This window comes from Dryas octopetala, chromosome 9, assembly GCF_963921425.1.
Source record: "Dryas octopetala chromosome 9, drDryOcto1.1, whole genome shotgun sequence".
Classification (NCBI taxonomy): domain Eukaryota; kingdom Viridiplantae; phylum Streptophyta; class Magnoliopsida; order Rosales; family Rosaceae; genus Dryas; species Dryas octopetala.
This window is the reverse complement of record NC_141374.1, coordinates 9,914,467-9,932,008: the sequence shown is the minus strand read 5'-3', so window position 1 is coordinate 9,932,008 and position 17,542 is coordinate 9,914,467. Positions and strand designations below refer to the sequence as shown.

General features: G+C 37.2%; 2 protein-coding genes and 1 pseudogene across 3 annotated transcripts; all 3 read right to left on the bottom strand.

The window, feature by feature from the left end:
- Positions 1-523: 523 nt before the first annotated feature.
- On the bottom strand, positions 524-4,786 carry LOC147273856 (labd-13Z-ene-9,15,16-triol synthase, chloroplastic-like; annotated as a pseudogene). The gene is made up of 3 exons (XR_015124247.1): positions 3,689-4,786; positions 3,024-3,116; positions 524-1,252 (listed from the first exon to the last, which is right to left on the bottom strand). The product of XR_015124247.1 is annotated as a labd-13Z-ene-9,15,16-triol synthase, chloroplastic-like (transcript).
- Positions 4,787-7,425: 2,639 nt separating this feature from the next.
- LOC147273855 (flavonoid 3'-monooxygenase CYP75B137-like) lies at positions 7,426-9,942 on the bottom strand. Its single transcript, XM_086256633.1, has 2 exons — positions 8,975-9,942; positions 7,426-8,091 (listed from the first exon to the last, which is right to left on the bottom strand). The coding sequence occupies exons 1-2, from the start codon at positions 9,890-9,892 to the stop codon at positions 7,465-7,467; spliced, it is 1,545 nt and encodes a 514-aa protein (XP_086112759.1). The 5' UTR covers positions 9,893-9,942; the 3' UTR covers positions 7,426-7,464.
- A 1,838-nt stretch (positions 9,943-11,780) lies between these two features.
- LOC147273854 (uncharacterized) lies at positions 11,781-16,050 on the bottom strand. Its single transcript, XM_086227793.1, has 3 exons — positions 15,857-16,050; positions 12,705-14,379; positions 11,781-12,233 (listed from the first exon to the last, which is right to left on the bottom strand). The coding sequence occupies exons 2-3, from the start codon at positions 14,374-14,376 to the stop codon at positions 11,878-11,880; spliced, it is 2,028 nt and encodes a 675-aa protein (XP_086083919.1). The 5' UTR covers positions 14,377-14,379; positions 15,857-16,050; the 3' UTR covers positions 11,781-11,877.
- Positions 16,051-17,542: the final 1,492 nt, after the last annotated feature.

Here is a 17,542-nt window from a genome sequence, read left to right as displayed (position 1 = left end):
AAGAACATCTGGAAGGAATAACGAAGTTGACATAATATCATTGCATCTTGTGTTTTACAACTTTTCAAGATTTCCTGGGTTGCATTATTGATGCAATCCTGACAATCACAAAGTGCTTGTCCATCGACTCTGTCAGGGCTATTTCCTTTATTGTTCCTAAAGAAACCACCAGAGATGGAAGTGCATGTTTACTCAGGCGCTTGAATCATTTATTATTAATCCCTCAGCAATCAATGTGCGTGAGAGCAATCATTTGCGGTTATAATTGGCTTCCCTTGTGAATGCTATGATAACATGCCTAATTTGTGTCAAAAAAGAGTGTTCCTCTTCAATATCGGTTCATATGTCTAACAAACGGATCCAATGGTTCACAAATCTAAACAAGAGTAAGGAAAAACAAACAAGTCAGATCCATGGGGTTAGAAAAGTAGTTGTACAGAATACAATTAATAGAATTTTCCCAAGAGTAAGATACAGTACTCTTTATACAAGTACTTACCATCCCCATATAATGTATGTTTTCTTACAGTACCCAAACGCTCCATTATGGATTATAGAAACATTTGGACCAAGAACATATCTATGGATTATATAGATGAATTTAAGCCATGTAGATGAATTTAAGCATAGAGCTTCAAATTAGATAACCTGGGTGTTGGAATCACAATCAATGGAGTCGCTTTCTTAGTCACAATCCCAAACTTGTCCAAAAGGTCAAGCTTTGTGTCATTGGGCAACCTCCACTCGAATGAATGCAAGAATGAAGCTAACACATAGATAAACATCCACTCTGCTAAGGGCAGCCCAGCACATATTCTCCTCCCAGAACCAAATGGAAGATACTGAAACTTATTGCCCGAGTAATCAAAGTTGTTACTGGGGTCGTTTAGGAACCTCTCTGGCTTAAATTCCAAGGGATTGTCCCGCACACTAGGGTGTCCCTGTGTATGGCCCAAACATTTAGAAAGACCATGGTACCCTTTGGTATAGAGTAGCCACCAATGGTTGTGGATTGGCTTGGACAATGGGGTACTAGAAGGGGCAGTGCAGGGTGTAATCGTGAGGTCTCCTTAATGACAGCATCTAAGTAGTGTAATTTGGGCAAGTGATGCTCTTCCACCATGTTGTTTAACCCCACAATTTCTTTGAGTTCTTGTTGAACTTTTGTCATTTCATCTGGATGTTGTAAGAGCTCGGACATTACCCATTCTATTATTGTTGATGTGGTGTCAGTTCCACCCACCACAATGTCCTGTGAAACAATGTAAGTAATTAACTCAATAGGAGTGTGTCACGCGTACACAAGCATGTATCTTTACTATTGTAATGGCAGAAGAAGAATTAATTCAGTAATATATGTGTAATAAAATTAAAAATAGGCTAGTATATAATATATAGCAAATAAAAATATCCAATTAATTCAAAAAGTGAGGAGCAAGGGAGACCCCAGCATCCTTACTCCTTGCTCTAAGGGGAGGGTGGTGCCAAGTGGGGTGGTTGGCTGGTCGCTGTTTCATTTTTCTTTCTTTTACTAATTAGAGAAACAATTTGTGTGCTCCTTTGAAAAGAAAATTATGAGGTTTCTTTAGAATCCCAATAAAACTAAGGCCTGGTCCACTCCAACCTGACCACCCATATGGACCAAAATGGCCCGTGACTGAGTTAATTATAGACCTACTTAATATATGTTAACTGCATACATATACAGGAATGGACAGACATATATGTGGTTAAAAGGGGCTTAATTTTAAATGTACCCCCCAATTACTTTGGGAGATTTAGAAAATTAGCCAAAATTTGAGTCATTTAAAGACTTTTAGCTCTCATCGAGTAATGCTTGAGTCCCTTTTAAGCACAACTTGACAGAGTTCGAGCACTACTCTGAGGAGATTCAAATACTTCTCAATGAGAGCTCAAGTACTTAGAGTTTAGATTTCTAAAAATTTTTAAGTAAACCAAAACATGTTTAACTTTTCTTATTTCCCATTTAATTTTTAAAAAAAATATTGTCTTGCCCTCAATTGTTTTTTTCAAAAATATAAAAATAAAAAATAAAAAAGAGAGAGCCCCCACCCACCCTCTAGATGGTGCCACTACCCTCACCGGTCGATAACCCCTTCATTCCTTCTCATTTCCTATCTTCCTCTCTTTCCATCTCTCCCTCTCTTTCTAGCTTAGAGGGCAAAAATGAATTATTTTTTAGAAATTTAAAATATATAGTCAAAATTTGAGCTCATTAAAGACATTTAGCTTTTTTTTTTTTTTCTTAGAATTTTAGAAATAAAATATATCTTCAAGAAGTTCTCGGACTCTCATCAAATAGTGCTCGAACCCTCTTGAGTAGACTTGTCAATGAATTAGATATGCAGCGGATTTGCCAGAATCTAATCCGATCTGATAAGACAATTAATCTGATCCTATAATCCGACAGACTTTTAATAACTAAATCCATATTCAATTCGTTAGATTATTGGATATCATATCCAATAATCCAATCCGAAAATATTTTATTCATATTAAGTAATTTAATATATAAAAAATCAAATTACTATTACATATACATATAAAATATTTGTAGTAAGTATAGAAAAATAAGTTATATATTATATTATATTAAATCAGATCGGATCAGATATACTAAAATTCATATTTGTTTCATTAACTTAACGGATTATCGGATTCCAATTGTAATTGAATCACCAAAACCATCTCCTATCAATCACATCGGGTTTGGATCAAAATCCGATCCACTGACAAGTCTACTCTTGAGTAGTACTTAAGTTCTCTCGAGTGGTTCAAGCACCAAGTAGGGGGAGCTACTTCTCGAGGGCGGGTTATATTTCTAAAACTCTTTAAAAAATGGATAAAAGTCTTTCGGAAAAGAAAAAAAAAAAGGTTAGTTTTCAAAATTCCTAAAGATTTTTCAGAAAACGTTTTAAGAGGGATAGGAAAAGCAATTAGGGGTACATTTCGACGCTTCCTCATTAGATTATTGAGAAATAAATTTAAGGAGGATACCGTACCGTGAGCAATCCCTTCACTTGTTGCATTGTAATCGAAGTTGCACTGTCTTCATGATTATGAAGCTCCAACAGGAACTGCAGAAAGCCCTTCCTGTTAGTTTCACGTTAGTGACCCATTTAGCCACTACATGTTTTCATGTATGTTGGACTCCACAAATTAAGGAAGCCAGTAAACACATAACTGCTTTTAGATAAAAGTCCATGATGGGTGGTTTTCTAAATAGCACGTTCTTATCATTTTCTGTGGCCCTCTACTCTCCTCTATAATAGACACAGACTCTTGAACATATTGGTAACTTAACAATTCCATCAGTATAGAAACAATCTGTGTAAAGAGAGACAGAGAATAGAAGAAGTCTCAGAGTTAAGGTTTGTCAAGAAGTTTCAATCACCAATCTCCATCAATTCTCAATGGCCAACAACGGTATGTAACTCTGATTTTATCTTCATTATCCTTGAGATATATATTGTACACTAATTCAAGACACTTCCGCACAGTAAGTAATTTTTACTGGAGTTTGATTTCCAATTGGCATTTTATTTCCAATTGACATTCGAGTGCTTTGTAATTGCCATATGAGATGTCGTAATTGCCATATGATATGTCTACTGTTTCATTACTGAATGTAAATTACTTCATTAATATTAAAATTCTAACAATTCCTTCCCTGTTTTTCTTCTACTCCCTCATGTTGTGCTGCTGCCTTCTTCATCTGTTTTTCAATTGCAGAATTCAGAATCTTTTCAGTCCAAGCTTGAAGCTCCTTTGCTCGGCTCGCTATTCTTTGCACATCAAACCTTGCAAGCACAGGAAAATAGTCCGAAATGTTTGGTTTCTGAAGCAGCTCCAATGTCTCAGACACCACTTTTCTAAACTCACCCCCAAAATCATCACCACGTACCCTGCTCTTCCTCTAGAGTCCCAGCCCACAACATTCGCATGATTGTGTTGATGGAAGTCAAAAATCCAAAGTGCCCCAAATCAATTGTGGTACCAATTTTGTCATAAATATGAGTAACAGACTTGTGAACCTCTTCTTTTCTCAGAGCATAACAAGCATCAAGGTTGGCTCTGCTTAGCAACTGACCCACAAACACCTTGCGCAGCCTCCTCCACTCAGGGCCATAGGACCCAAATACAATATCAGTGGCTCCATATGAGGCGATATGTGCAGCAATTGTAGGGTCACGGTTAGCAAAGACAGTGTCTTGGTCACGAACCACTTGTTTCACAAGCGATGGTGAGCTGACCACAAAGCATAGTTTGGTACCAAGTTTAAGTTTGTAAATTGGGCCATAGACCCTTGCCAAGTCTGTGAATTCATGGTGAAGGTTGGTACCTAAAAAGGGAAGGTACCCAAGTACTGGGAGGCTACGAGGGCCTGGTGGCAATGGAGGTTTTGTGTTGCTTGAGTTGTTCCAAGTCCACAGGAACCATAACACAGCAAAGAGAATGAGTGAAAGAGTGAGAATTGCTCTGAGACTTTCATCTTTCTCAGTGATAAAAACCCACCATGATAATGGCCACATGGTTAGACTTAAGCTTTTTGAAAATGAAAGATGAGATGTGGGAATGAAGTATATATCTGAAATTTACCCAGTAACCATGCTTATATATAGAGAAGTTTTTCACTTATCTGAACCGACCAGATAAGAAAGTCTCTGGGATAAAGCATTTTTTTCGTCTGGCACATTGAGCCAAAAATGAAACCATTCTCTGTCTCTATTTTTTCTCCTAAAATTTGGATCATATACGGATTCATGCTAGTTGCATGAAAAGGCTGAAGTCTTTTAGAAATTTGGTTTAGTGACATCAATCAAGATTACAAGATAAGGAGATCATAAGGTTGTGAGTTTTTCTGACAGATGTAGTTGAGAAATAAATGAAAAGGCCTGGAAACTAATGCAACGTACGTTTATATAATGTCGATGTATGTAGGCTCCATATGCACTTATGAGTTATGACAAACAGTCGTTAGCTAATAATATGCAGTATAATAGACCATTGGAAGTTCTTGGAGGAGTTGGAGCCCATGTAAATCTGTTTTTTGGGATGATACCAAATCCAAAATGAACACGTGATAATTAGATAATTATTTTAGAAATAGTTAAAGTGACAATATTTTAGATTGCATTAACTACCCCATATTATGTGATAAGTGAGATTACTGATTACATCATTAATTATTATGACAAATTGTTAATAATTATATCATCTTACATAATGTAGTACAATAATGTAGAGTCCAAATCTATTACAGAGCGTACGATACCGAGTAGATGCGAGATGCCGATTAACATATATTCATCGCTTAGAGTTTAGGATTTAACCATGTTTTGAGTTCCGAACACAACCTAGGAGCACAACTCTAATGTTAAGCTTTAAAATGAAGATTCTACACCTTATAAAAAGACAATACTCTTTATGGATTGATCTTTCTAAAAAAAAAAATTCAACCATTTTGCCAAAAGGATTTTGCCAAAAAAATTCAAAAAAGTCTTTATCTTCTATCAAATTTACGATGTTTATAATGGGGTCTCACTCAACTCCCAAAAGGATTACAATGCAACATAATTCATGACAATTTTTCCATGTCTTGAAAGATACACACAAGAAGTATCCCAAGAAATCTTTGTGGTCCTATTAGAAGTTCTATGATTATCAAAAGAATTCTTGACAACACACCTTGTAGGCCACTTTTTTCATATTACGAAACCTAGGGCTGGGTTTAATTACTGAAATATTGAAAAAAATCGATGTTGTACCGGTTCCGATACCAAAAAATACCGAATTAGTCGGTTACCGATACCGATATTCGGTTTTCATATCGATACCGATGATTTCGATAACGGTACCGATTCATAAAGCTCGGTACCGACGGTATACCGATACCGACCGTATATTGAAAAAATATAATTAAAATAATTCATTTTTATACATTTTTATACTATATCGATATACCCTAAATAAAACAAATACTAAATACCTTTCTATAATTTATAATTTTATATAATACATTTCTAATTTTCTATAATTTATATAGAACATATATAAATTTATAAACCCTATAACTTATTAACTTATATGTTTTTTAATTCATATAATACATTTCTATATAAAAACTAATTAAAAATACCTAAACCCTAATATTATACTAAATTATAAACCCTATATAGTATATGTATATGATATCTCATACTAAATTACTAATTTCTATACCATAATAGTCTAATACTATAAATTTATACTTCATAGATTCATAGTTGGTAACTTAGAGTTTGGTATATAGTATAATAGTATAATATGGCATAATATGGTATAGTATAGTATAATATGATAATATTAGTAATTTAATTAGTATATTGTATAATATGATATAATATAGTAAAATATGGTATAATATATTAATATGAATATGGACCATGGAGTTATGGACTATTTATGATTTATGTAATTACCTCAATCATAAATGTATAATATGGTATAATATATTATTATTAGTATATGGTATTAGTCATTTAGCCTAACAGCCCTATTAGGTATATGACCCATACCATAAGGTTTAGAAGATGATAAAAATTAAAAAACATATGTAATAAAAATAAAAAACTCCAAACCCCAAAGTCCAAACCCCAATTGAAATTTGAAACTCCAAAATACCCTAAACCCCAAAATCCAAACCCCAAACCCCAAACTAAACCCCAAAATACCCTATTTATTCTTTACAAAATAAAACTTTATTTTTATTATTTTTTCAATTCCTTTCCCCCTAACCCACGTGCCCCCCCCCCCCCCATTTTTTTTTCTTTATTTCTTTTCTTTTTCTTCTTCTCTCTCCTCCCACCCGTGTCTCTTTTTTTCTCTTCTCCTATCTCCTCTTCTCTTGCTTTCCCCTTCCTTCTTTTTCTCTCTGTGTGTGCGACCCAACTCCCAAGCCCCAACCACCACCATCAATTCATCATCTCCGACCATCACCACCACCACCATCATCTATTTCCCTCTCTCCAAAATACCTTTCCCCCCTCTCTCCCTTTTTGTCGCACCCCCCTCCCCACCCAACCCAGCCCAACCCACCACCCTCCCTCCCCACCTTTCCTCTTTGTCTATGTCCCTTTCTCCTTCTCTGTCGCACCCCCCTCCCTCTTTCCCACTCTCTGTCTAATCTCTCCTCTCTCTGTGATTTTTTTGATTTTTTTAATTTGGTGTTGTAGTCGGTAGCCTAATACCACTCCGACACCACCACTCTCCGACCAATACCGAAGTGAACGGTTACTGACTACCGACAGTACGGTATCGGAACAAAAAGTCATCATCCCGACCCCTATGGTCGGAATTCGGTATGGGTGTTTCGGTACGGTAACCGTACCGAACCCACCCCTAAGAAGACCTATAATACAGAGAGATAAAAACAATAAATATATATATTCATTACATAAAGTTTTACTCCGACTCATAAAGTGCTAGATCTGATAACCTTGGAGTTGGGATGGCAACCAAAGGCACCTTCTTCTTCAACACAATCCCAAACTTCTCTGCAACATCCAACTTCTCTCCTTCTGGCAATTTCCAGTCAAAAGAGTGCAAAAGTGTAGCAAGTGAGTGCATCACCATCCTCTCAGCCATTGCTATTCCTGCACATATTCTCCTGCCAGACCCAAATGGGAAATACTTGAAGTCACTCCCACTGTAGTCCCACTTGCTATCCAAAAACCTGTTTGGATCAAACTCCAATGGGTTTTCCCAATTAGAAGGGTCTCTGTGTATGGCCCAAACATTGACAAAAATCCTAGACCCCTTTGGGATTGTGTAGCCTCCCACAGTGCATGTTTCACTTGGGCAGTGAGGGACTAAAAGTGGCAGGGCTGGGTGCAAGCGCAGAGTCTCTTTCATCACAGCATATAAGTATGGTAGTTTGTGAATGTGAGACTCTTCTACAATGTTGTCTTTGCCAACTACAGCTTCTAATTCTTGCTGGACCTTTTCCATCACCTTTGGCTTGTTCATCATTTCAGCCATTGCAAACTCAATTGTGTTGGAGGATGTGTCAGTCCCACCCACAACCATGTCCTGTCCACATTCAGATTGCATAGCATCATGTTAATGTGCCTGATTGGTTCACAATTCACATCAAAAAAGAAAAGAGAAAAGGCTTGGGCTTCGTAGGGTTATCACACAAACACTTAAGAGATTTGAGATAGCACTCTCACATGATCCAACCAAACTAATTCCACTTGTCTTTCATTTTTTAACTCTTCCAAATCACCAAGCGCATCTTCATATTCAACTCATCCAAAATCCAAATCACTAAAACACATGTTCATATTCTACTCTTTCAAATCTATGACACCTAATCTCATTCTCCTCGTGTTTTAGTGGTTTTGGAGAATTGATTTAAAAGTGGAAGCATATGTAATTCACTTAAGATTATTAAATACACTTTCACCCCTCTAATCTAAGCAATATTAACCTTAAATAATTCTAAGATTGTATCAATGTGTACCCTTCCCCAAAAGTCCATTTGATTAAGATGTTATAGTATTCAACCGTCTAGCTTCTCAATACTTTTTTAAGAACTATGTAGCTAGGCCTCACATGGGTTTTACAACAGAGTTGGATCCCTATCTCGAGAATAACATGTGCAATGAACCCACACAAGATCATTAAGAATCAGGGACCACGTGAAATTAATTGGCCCCTGTCCTAGACTAAGCCTTCCAAATCATGATGATTCGTTTACACTTTATGTGACCTGTTTAGTCACATAAATTATGATATTAGTTTGTAAGAAATGTCTCTTAAAAGAAAAACTTACCCACAAGCATATGTTTAAGTCACTTTATCGGAGAGATAAAAGACAACAACATGAAAGTTTTACCACTATTTAATTGCTTTTTCAACAAGTTTAGTGAAGTTAAGATGAACATACCATGAGTGGTTAAAAAAAACATACCATGAGGAGGGCTTTGAGGTGCGTCATCGTGAAAGGTGTCTTGGAATCTCCCTCATCTTTCAAACGCAACAAATACGTCAAAAAATCCTTACTCTCTTTCCCGCCTTCCTTTTCAATCCCCAGCCGTTGATCAATAATCTTCTCAAAGATCCCATCAAACCTCTTCCCCAACCCCTCCATCCGCTTCTCTATCCCTTGCAAATCGAACCGGGCAAGACCCGGATAAAAGTCCGAAACATTCGGCTGACCCAAAATCTCCGTCATCTCCGACACCACTTCCCTAAACTCCGACCCGATACCCGCCCCGTCGCCCTCCACCGTCCCGCCCCACATCATGTTGGTGATCACGTTCATCACGTTCAGGAACATCTGCTCGCCCACGTTGACGGGAGACCCGACCCGGCTATAGAAGTTGCCCACGGTTTTCCGGACCTGCTTCCGTCGGAGCGCGTGGACCGAGTCCAGAGTGGTATTGCTAAGCATCTTGAGTACGCAGACTTTTCTCAGCATCCGCCATTCGGGCCCGTACGGGGTCCAAACTATGTCGGACCCTCCGTACGTTGCGGCCCGACCCGCAGCGGGGACGTCACGGTTGGCGAACGTGACGTCATGGTCTTTGAGGACCTCGCGAGATAAGGAAGAGGAGGTGACTACGATGCCGAGCTTGTTGCCGAGCTGGAGCTTGAAGATCGGGCCGTAGGTTTGGGCCAGGCCGGCAAAGTAGGAGTGGAGATCCGGTTCCAGGGACAGCAGGTTGCCGATCAGTGGGAGGCCCAGTGGGCCTGGCGGCAATGGTGAGGTGGTTCCCTTCTTCTTGGATTTGAGGTAGAGCCATGCGTACCATAAAATAGCGAAGGTGGCGGAGAGCGTGAAGAGCACGCGCCAGCTCTGAACATTGTAGTTGGAAATGGATTCCATATCGAGTAGGATATGAATTGAGTGAAGGGGTAAAAGAGAAGAGGAAGGAGTGTTTGTGTGCTCGAGGAATAAAATTTTGGATTTCGAGAAAATTTCAAAGATTTTTAAATTTCGACAAAAATTCCACGAAAACGACGAAAATTGCTTATCAAAATACGAAAATTTTGAATGAAACTTTATCATATGTTTATTTAATATATTATCTACTATATTAATAAAAAACATTGACGAAACCAAATTATATGGTAGGTTTCATGTGATATGTGATGAATATAATACACGCTGAAAACAAATACTGTTCAATAAAATTAGTACAATGAATAAATGAAATTAATATATTCATATTTTATAATTCATACACTAAATCTTATATACTCTAATACTCTTTATTCTTTATAATCTACACACTAAGATATTAAGGTTTAGCCGTTTAGGCCCTTTAAAGTATTTTAATTATTTATATATATAAATATATTAGAGTTAAGGGTTTAAAAATAACTAAACGAAATTTAAAATTTTTTTTTTCTTTCTAATTGCCCAAAAGCCCCAAATTCCAATTAATAATAAACTTTTTTTTTCCTCTTTTTTCTTTTTTTTTTTCTCTTCTTTTTTTTTTCTTTTTTTTTTCTTCTTTTTTTTTCTTTTTTTTTTCTTTCTTTCCTTTCTCTTTTCTTTCTTCCCGTATCTCTCTGTTCCCTCTCTCTCTCTCTCTCTTTCTCTCTCTCTCTCTCTCTCCGATCGTTTTCCCCAAAAAATTCGTCGTCGTCCGGAGGCCAACGACGACAAGAGTACCACCAAAAGGTTCGTCTTCTTCTACTCTCCCTCCTCGTGTCTCTCTCTGTCCCAGATAACCGCCGATCATGGCGAATCGAAGCCACAGGGCCGACAGCCACTCCGGCGGCGATCTGCCTATCCCGACGAAGTTGAGATGCCGGGCCTAGTGGGTTTTGAAGCTCTCGCCATTTTGAACATGTTGGTGGCCTCCGATTATTCATCGGACCACTTTACAAGGCAAATCGATGCCGAGAAGCCAGCGGTGGGCCGACAGCCACTCCGGCGGCAATCTGCCTATCCCGGCGAAGTTGAGATGCCGGGCCTAGTGGGTTTTGAAGCTCTCGTCATTTTGAACATGTTGGTGACCTCCGATTATTCATCGGACCACTGTACAAGGCGGATCGATGACGAGAAGCCAGCGGCGGCTCCAGCGGACGATTACGGCGGCCGAAAATTTCGCAGAAATTTTGAAATTTTCGGCGAAATCGTCGAAATTATGACGAAATTTTGGTAGTGTTGTGTTAAAATTTCGAAACCCTCAAAAATCGAAATTTAATACCTTGTGTGTGCTTTAGACAAAAAGAGAAATATTCAATATATGGGTTTAAGGTTTGGACAAAAAGTTAGATGCTTTATGGGGGTATGGCATCTTTGTACTTTGTAAGTTTAGCACTTAGCTTATCATGTCGGTGTTTGGACGGTTGTGTTTTTTTTTCTGGTTTTGTGGTGGGGATAATCGGGCGGTTGAGAAATATATATTATTATTGTATGTGGATAAAAAAATAAATTTGAACTCGAAACTTCTGCAATAATTGTAGAGGGAAAAATAGTTATAAGCTCTCGTTAGTTATATTTTAATGACAAAGTTAAGTCCAAAGCACTTTGATTGTGCCGGCCGCTAATTTTTATTAATATTTAATAATATAATTCCTTGATTGAATCTGACATTAACTAGTGTAGGTGCTCTAGAGTTTTATTGAATTTGACATAACTTCTGGCCCTTTGGCCAGGTTCTAGCTCTCTCTGCGGATTCAAATGGAATCAAATTCAACACCTAACAGTTGTATGGGATCTGAGATATTAAATGCCTATGAGATCAATGACTTCTGTTTTATAATTATCAACCACTAATTACAATATTATACAGAATTACACAATCAGAGATGTACATAAATATATTTCTATTTTTTCTTTCTTTCTTTGTTTACAATTCAGGGACTGCCTCTAGATTCAAGGGGCAAGCAGTCCAACCATAAATCATCCAAAAGGGGGGCAGAAGATTCCAACTCAGTAGGCCAGTCAGAGCTAACATCTATTTCATCAAACACAATGGGTTTACATTTTCCATCTCTATTCTGAAAAATGGATTGCAGCCAAAGATTGCAGTGCGCAAAAACCAGATCATTGAATTTTTCCAGCTCTACTCTGTTGCGTTTCTTGGTATGTATGCTCTCAAAGGTGCTCCAGTTCCAACAGCACCAATGGGAACTACAAGGCTGGCTTAGTATCCGTATTGCACATCTCTGGAGTCTGGGGATTTCATAACCATATCCTGCCCACCAATCACCTATAAATGCATGATGGCATATTAGATAGAAACCCCAAGTCTTAAAACATATATATACAAAAATAATATACAGGAGATGTAGTCCTAAGATAGATGATTAGGAAACAAACCATCAATCAGCCTCCCCACTGATTATGAGACACTTTTAGAGGGAAAGGACATGCTCAATACTTAAAACTGGTTGGTCTGGAAGACCTGTTTGACATGTTATTCTTATTCTTAACTTCTATTTCTTGTTAACACTCAAATTCTCTTTTGACCAATAACAAATTATCAACCAATTAAGTGATCAAATTGCATTATGCTGGCATATAATTTAATGATGCATGCAAACTGCTGGAATGCAACCATCATTATGTACAATGAGAGATACTAAAACAGGTGATCCTTATATGACCAACACATGCTTCATAAAGTTCTTGTTTCTATTATTATTGTTTTAATTTTAATAATAGCTGCAACTTTACATACCTGGGGCATTCAGTGTCCTTCCCATGATTGCAAAATCAGTCCCAAGAGCACCTTTTGCATTAACATATACAGGATGCTCTTTAGTTATTTCCATTTTATCTTCATGTGTGGGAGCCATCTTTAACATAGTTTCTTGGAACCCATTTCTCATCCTTAAATCAATCTTAAAGTTGGGATTGTAAAATATATATGGATTAAGGGATGCTGCCGCTGCATGTAAGGATGAGTGAAGCTGCATATTCCATCTCCGATCAATTATATCCCAAATCAGCATGTATTTCTCTTCAACGCCCTTATAATAGGTCTTTATTGCAACTTTTGCCCTCTCTATTCCTTCGCATATGTAGCCCATAGCTGGCATGTCCCCATCAACGGTTCTAAGAATTTTAACTAACGGTTCAGAAATACTCACAGCTTCACGTGCATACTTCCAAAATCTCTCTAAATACAACAAGGATTTGATAGCCTGGGCCTCTGGACGTCTACTGTATACCGAAGATAACCATTCTGTATGAGAAAACACGTGCTTTAAATTGTCCTCCTGAATCGCAATGGACCTCAAGGTGAGGAAATTAGTCACAAATCTAGTAATTTTTGGTCTGATCAACTCCCTTCCACCAGTGAATTTTCTCATCATACTCAAAGTCCATGCATGACTGTATATGAACTTTGCAATGGTCTTTGCCTCTTCCAGAACTGTACCCACCCACTCTAGTTTACCTATATCCTCCAACATCTTATTAATACAGTAAGAAGCACAAGGAGACCAAAACAATGAACTGTACTTGGCCATAAGGAGCCTTCCTGCATAAACATAACTGGCAGAAGTATTCGTTATAACTTGGACAACATTTTCAACACCAACCTCCATAACAACAGACTCAAGCAACTCAAACAAGTAAGTAGTATCATCTTCATGACCTGATACATCAACTGACTTCAAAAACAAGGTCCCCTTGGGGCTTGTAACCGAGAATATTATAAGTGATTTGTTCCTACCATCAGACCAGCTATCACATAAGATAGTGCAACCTGTTTCCTTCCATTCATCTCTATATTTATTGTAGCAGTCATGTATGTCGCCTTTCACTTTTTCCAACAGAGTAGATCTTAGTTTCTCATAGCTTGGGGCTTTGTAGTCCACCCCACACTCTGCTACAGCATCCACCATTTCCCGATAATATATGGATTTAGCAGCACTAAGAGGAATAGAACTGTAGAAGAAAAACACAGCAATTTTTTTATCAGCAACAACCTGCTTTTGCTTTTGAACATCATCCAGCGCTTGCTGTGCAATTGGTGAAGGGCACGGAAGTAACAAAGAAGGGCAGGTGCTTCCATTCTGTCCGCTGGACCCATGGTTAGGATGGAAGCCACCAGTAGTGGAGGAGCTATTCTCTTGACCATTGGCTGCAGCTGCCTTATCCAGCTTTGGTTTCTTGGGAGTTTTCTGTTTCTTGGTGGTGCTTAATATACTTAAAATGTGATTCCGCACATCAGTTGGGACTTCTGCACAGGGGACAATATCTTTGTTTTTTATTTGAGCTAAGTGAAACTTCATCCTGTATACACCTCCACTGAACTCCCGTTGACAATAATTACACCTAACTTTTTGCTTTGTTGCATCAACCAGGATGCAGTGTTCCCAACAAGCATCTCTTCCCCGAACCATTATCTGTGACAAGTGAAAAATTCAATAATATTAATTTTCAGTTGAAATGTATATAATTTTACAAGAAAGTGTATTAATTGTTAAATGAACACTAGTTGGATGTAAGAGTACAAAACAATAAGTTTGAACTTCCTTCTTGCATGACGATCTAAGGAAGTTAGAGCATCTACTTGGCCTCACTTTTTTTTTTTTTTTTTGATAAGAACAAAATCTTATTAACAGTAAATGAGTACAAACAGAATTCGCACAAAGTTACTGAGGACAAGGTGTTCTCTGGAAACCAAACCTAACAGCTACCCAACTAAGCATATAAATTCCAATACAACTAAACAGCCCTTCTAGGATATAGCTGCCCCCAAATCTTGCATAAATGCCACTTTCCATTACCAAGATCTTCCAATAATTGCTTATCCTTCACACGTTGTTTTGCATGGTAAAAACTAAATAGCAAGCACCCGAGCATGCTAACCAACCATAGTATGAATTTCTTACCTAAGGTTTCATTAACGTACCCCATACCTCCTTCCAATCATCACAATTTTAATTAAGAAACAATGTAGTAATCTTCATAGAAACAATGTACTAATTTTCAAGCACCGATGGAAATAGATCTTTGCAACTTGATAAGAAACTAAAAGATGACTTTTCCAGGGAAAAACTCCCACCTCTATGCTCTTATCATGGGAATGAAGGCAACTAATACATAACCATGCCAGTTAAATATGCATAATTTATTGAACCTTTCTCTCTTTTTTTTAGAAGAATTTATGAAACCTTCTTTGTGTCACTATGAGTCTATGATTACTTGGGGAACTCTAATGTCTTACTCAGTTAAGATCTAACCCAAAAAAGCACTCTGTAAGAACTACCCTGAATATCTAGGCAGCGCATTCTTCAATTTTAGATTGAGCAAAACTTTATAGGCATTATATATTTTCCCAAAATCAACTTCTATAGCAGAAGCTTAGCTTTGAATGATATCCTATCACAAAGGAACCAATCCACTGGCACATCAACTTGGCTTGATAGCCTTATACATAAGCATTGTTGCCTTCAAAGACTGACCAAATCACGATGGTCTTTAGCTTACAAGAGTTTTCACTCTTCCACTCAACTGGGTTCTTCTCTTTTAGATTTTCTTTCTTCATTCAGTTATCTTCCTCTGTATGCTAATCTCCCAATAGCCCAAAAAATTATTCCCACAAGTTACCAATATTTTATCCAAAACAGCATCCTAAGTTCCTAACTTCCAAATAATCAGTATCATGCACGAGTAGCTTAGCAAATATACCAAAGCCCCTTTGAATTAGTAATAAATACAAGTCAGTTACTAAATGAGAATTATCGAGCTTAAGAAACTGCACTTAATTGGGTACATATCAAAACTGAATTACATCATTACTATAAATGAGCTCATGTTTTCAGGAGGGTTTAGGCAGAGAGAGAGAGAGAGAGAGAGAGAGAGAGAGAGAGAGAGCACCTGGTTGTGTAATATGATCTAAGAGTTGAGAGGAAAAAATCGGAGCGGTCGGAATCTGCAAACTGAGATCGGCGATTTTGAGGAAGGAAGAGTGGCGAGGAAATGAAAAACCACGGCGATAAATTAGTGGTCCTCGACTCCTCGTTGGGCCCTCTACCGAGGAGAAAGCGTCGAAATCTTCCCACACCCATGCACGTGATTTGCTCGTGGCTTTCATTTCCTTGCAGTCTTACACTTTTACTGAAAAGATCGCCTCTTTCTTGTGCGGAGTTTAATACTTTTATACTCGCTACCTGACTTTCATAATTTCATTCATTGGTTTACAGTTTTACTTTAATTTTTGGTGATGCTATTTTAGTAGCCTTTAAAAAAATTAAAAATCTGATTTTACACTCAAAAAAATAAAACTTTAATAGAAGGAAAAAGTGAAAAACTTGAGTCAAACTGAAACAACTTTAATTTTCACCCTTTTTTTTATGGAAATTTAGTTTAACTACCGAATGGAAAACTTTTTTCAAGAAAACTGTAAGCATTTAATTTAGACACTAAGCAAGTGAGATTTTTTATTGGAATCACAAATATATCTGACCCTAAAGTAAAAAAAAATAAAAAAATTGTAATTTAATACTTAAAGTCAATCGACCCTTAAGTGCGTTATGAATATTTGGCTAGATAGTAGCTCATGTTTTATATTAAGAATGATAAATCTGTTTTGAGTTCGTATTCGTGATAAATTTATTTGTAATTTGACGGTAAAAAAAAAAAAACCAACCTACCATATTTTTTGTTATGATCTTTCCCACTTAATGATAAAAAGTGAATTCAAATTAATGAAAAAAAAAAAAATTGAGCCCAACTCATAGCATCGAGAACTCATTAAAATTTGAATTTTTTTGTTGATAAGGGTTTTTCCTATTAATTTGATAAGGGTTTCAAATATTTGTTATTTATTCATAACCATTTGTGAATATTTTTTAAATGTATGAAAAAAAAAAAAAAAACAAAGCATTAACATAACATGCTTTTGAAATGGATATGCAGTCAAACAACTACAACTACCTTCACGCAATTTTTGCCCCGCACACTAACCTATCTTAAGTTTTGTATACATCTCACATAAATTCTCCTAGTTCTTGCTAATAAAACCATAGAGTTCTAGGTTTTCCACATTCCACAAAATAAGAAGAGAATGTGTGCAATAATATAGTGCATTAGTTGTTATGTGAGATTTTGGAGGAAACTAATTAATAGTTCACGCAACATTTTTGTGATATAGGAGTCGAATTCATATGTATGACAATTTGCTTGGAAACACATAAACGTGAACTCATTCCTTCTTAACACGCTTCGTTCTCTTTCTTTCACATACCAGCAAGTTTCTAAGAGGGAGAGTGGTGCAGCTCAACCACTCTCTCTCTACCCCTTTTCTCTATCCTTTGTTTTTCCATCCGAAATTGGTGCTCCTTCCCTGAGCCCTATCTCAGCTTCTCTCCCTTCAATGGGAGTTATTTTTCCCTTTTAATTCTCTCTTTTATCTTTTAACCCTTTCTCCTGCAACCCTTCTTTTGAAACCCTAGATCTCCATACCTCCACCTTCATCGCTCTCTCTCATCTTCCATACTTCCCCTCCATAATCCATGTCTCTTTCATCCTACTTAGGCTCACTCTTAAAACCCCAAATCTGAA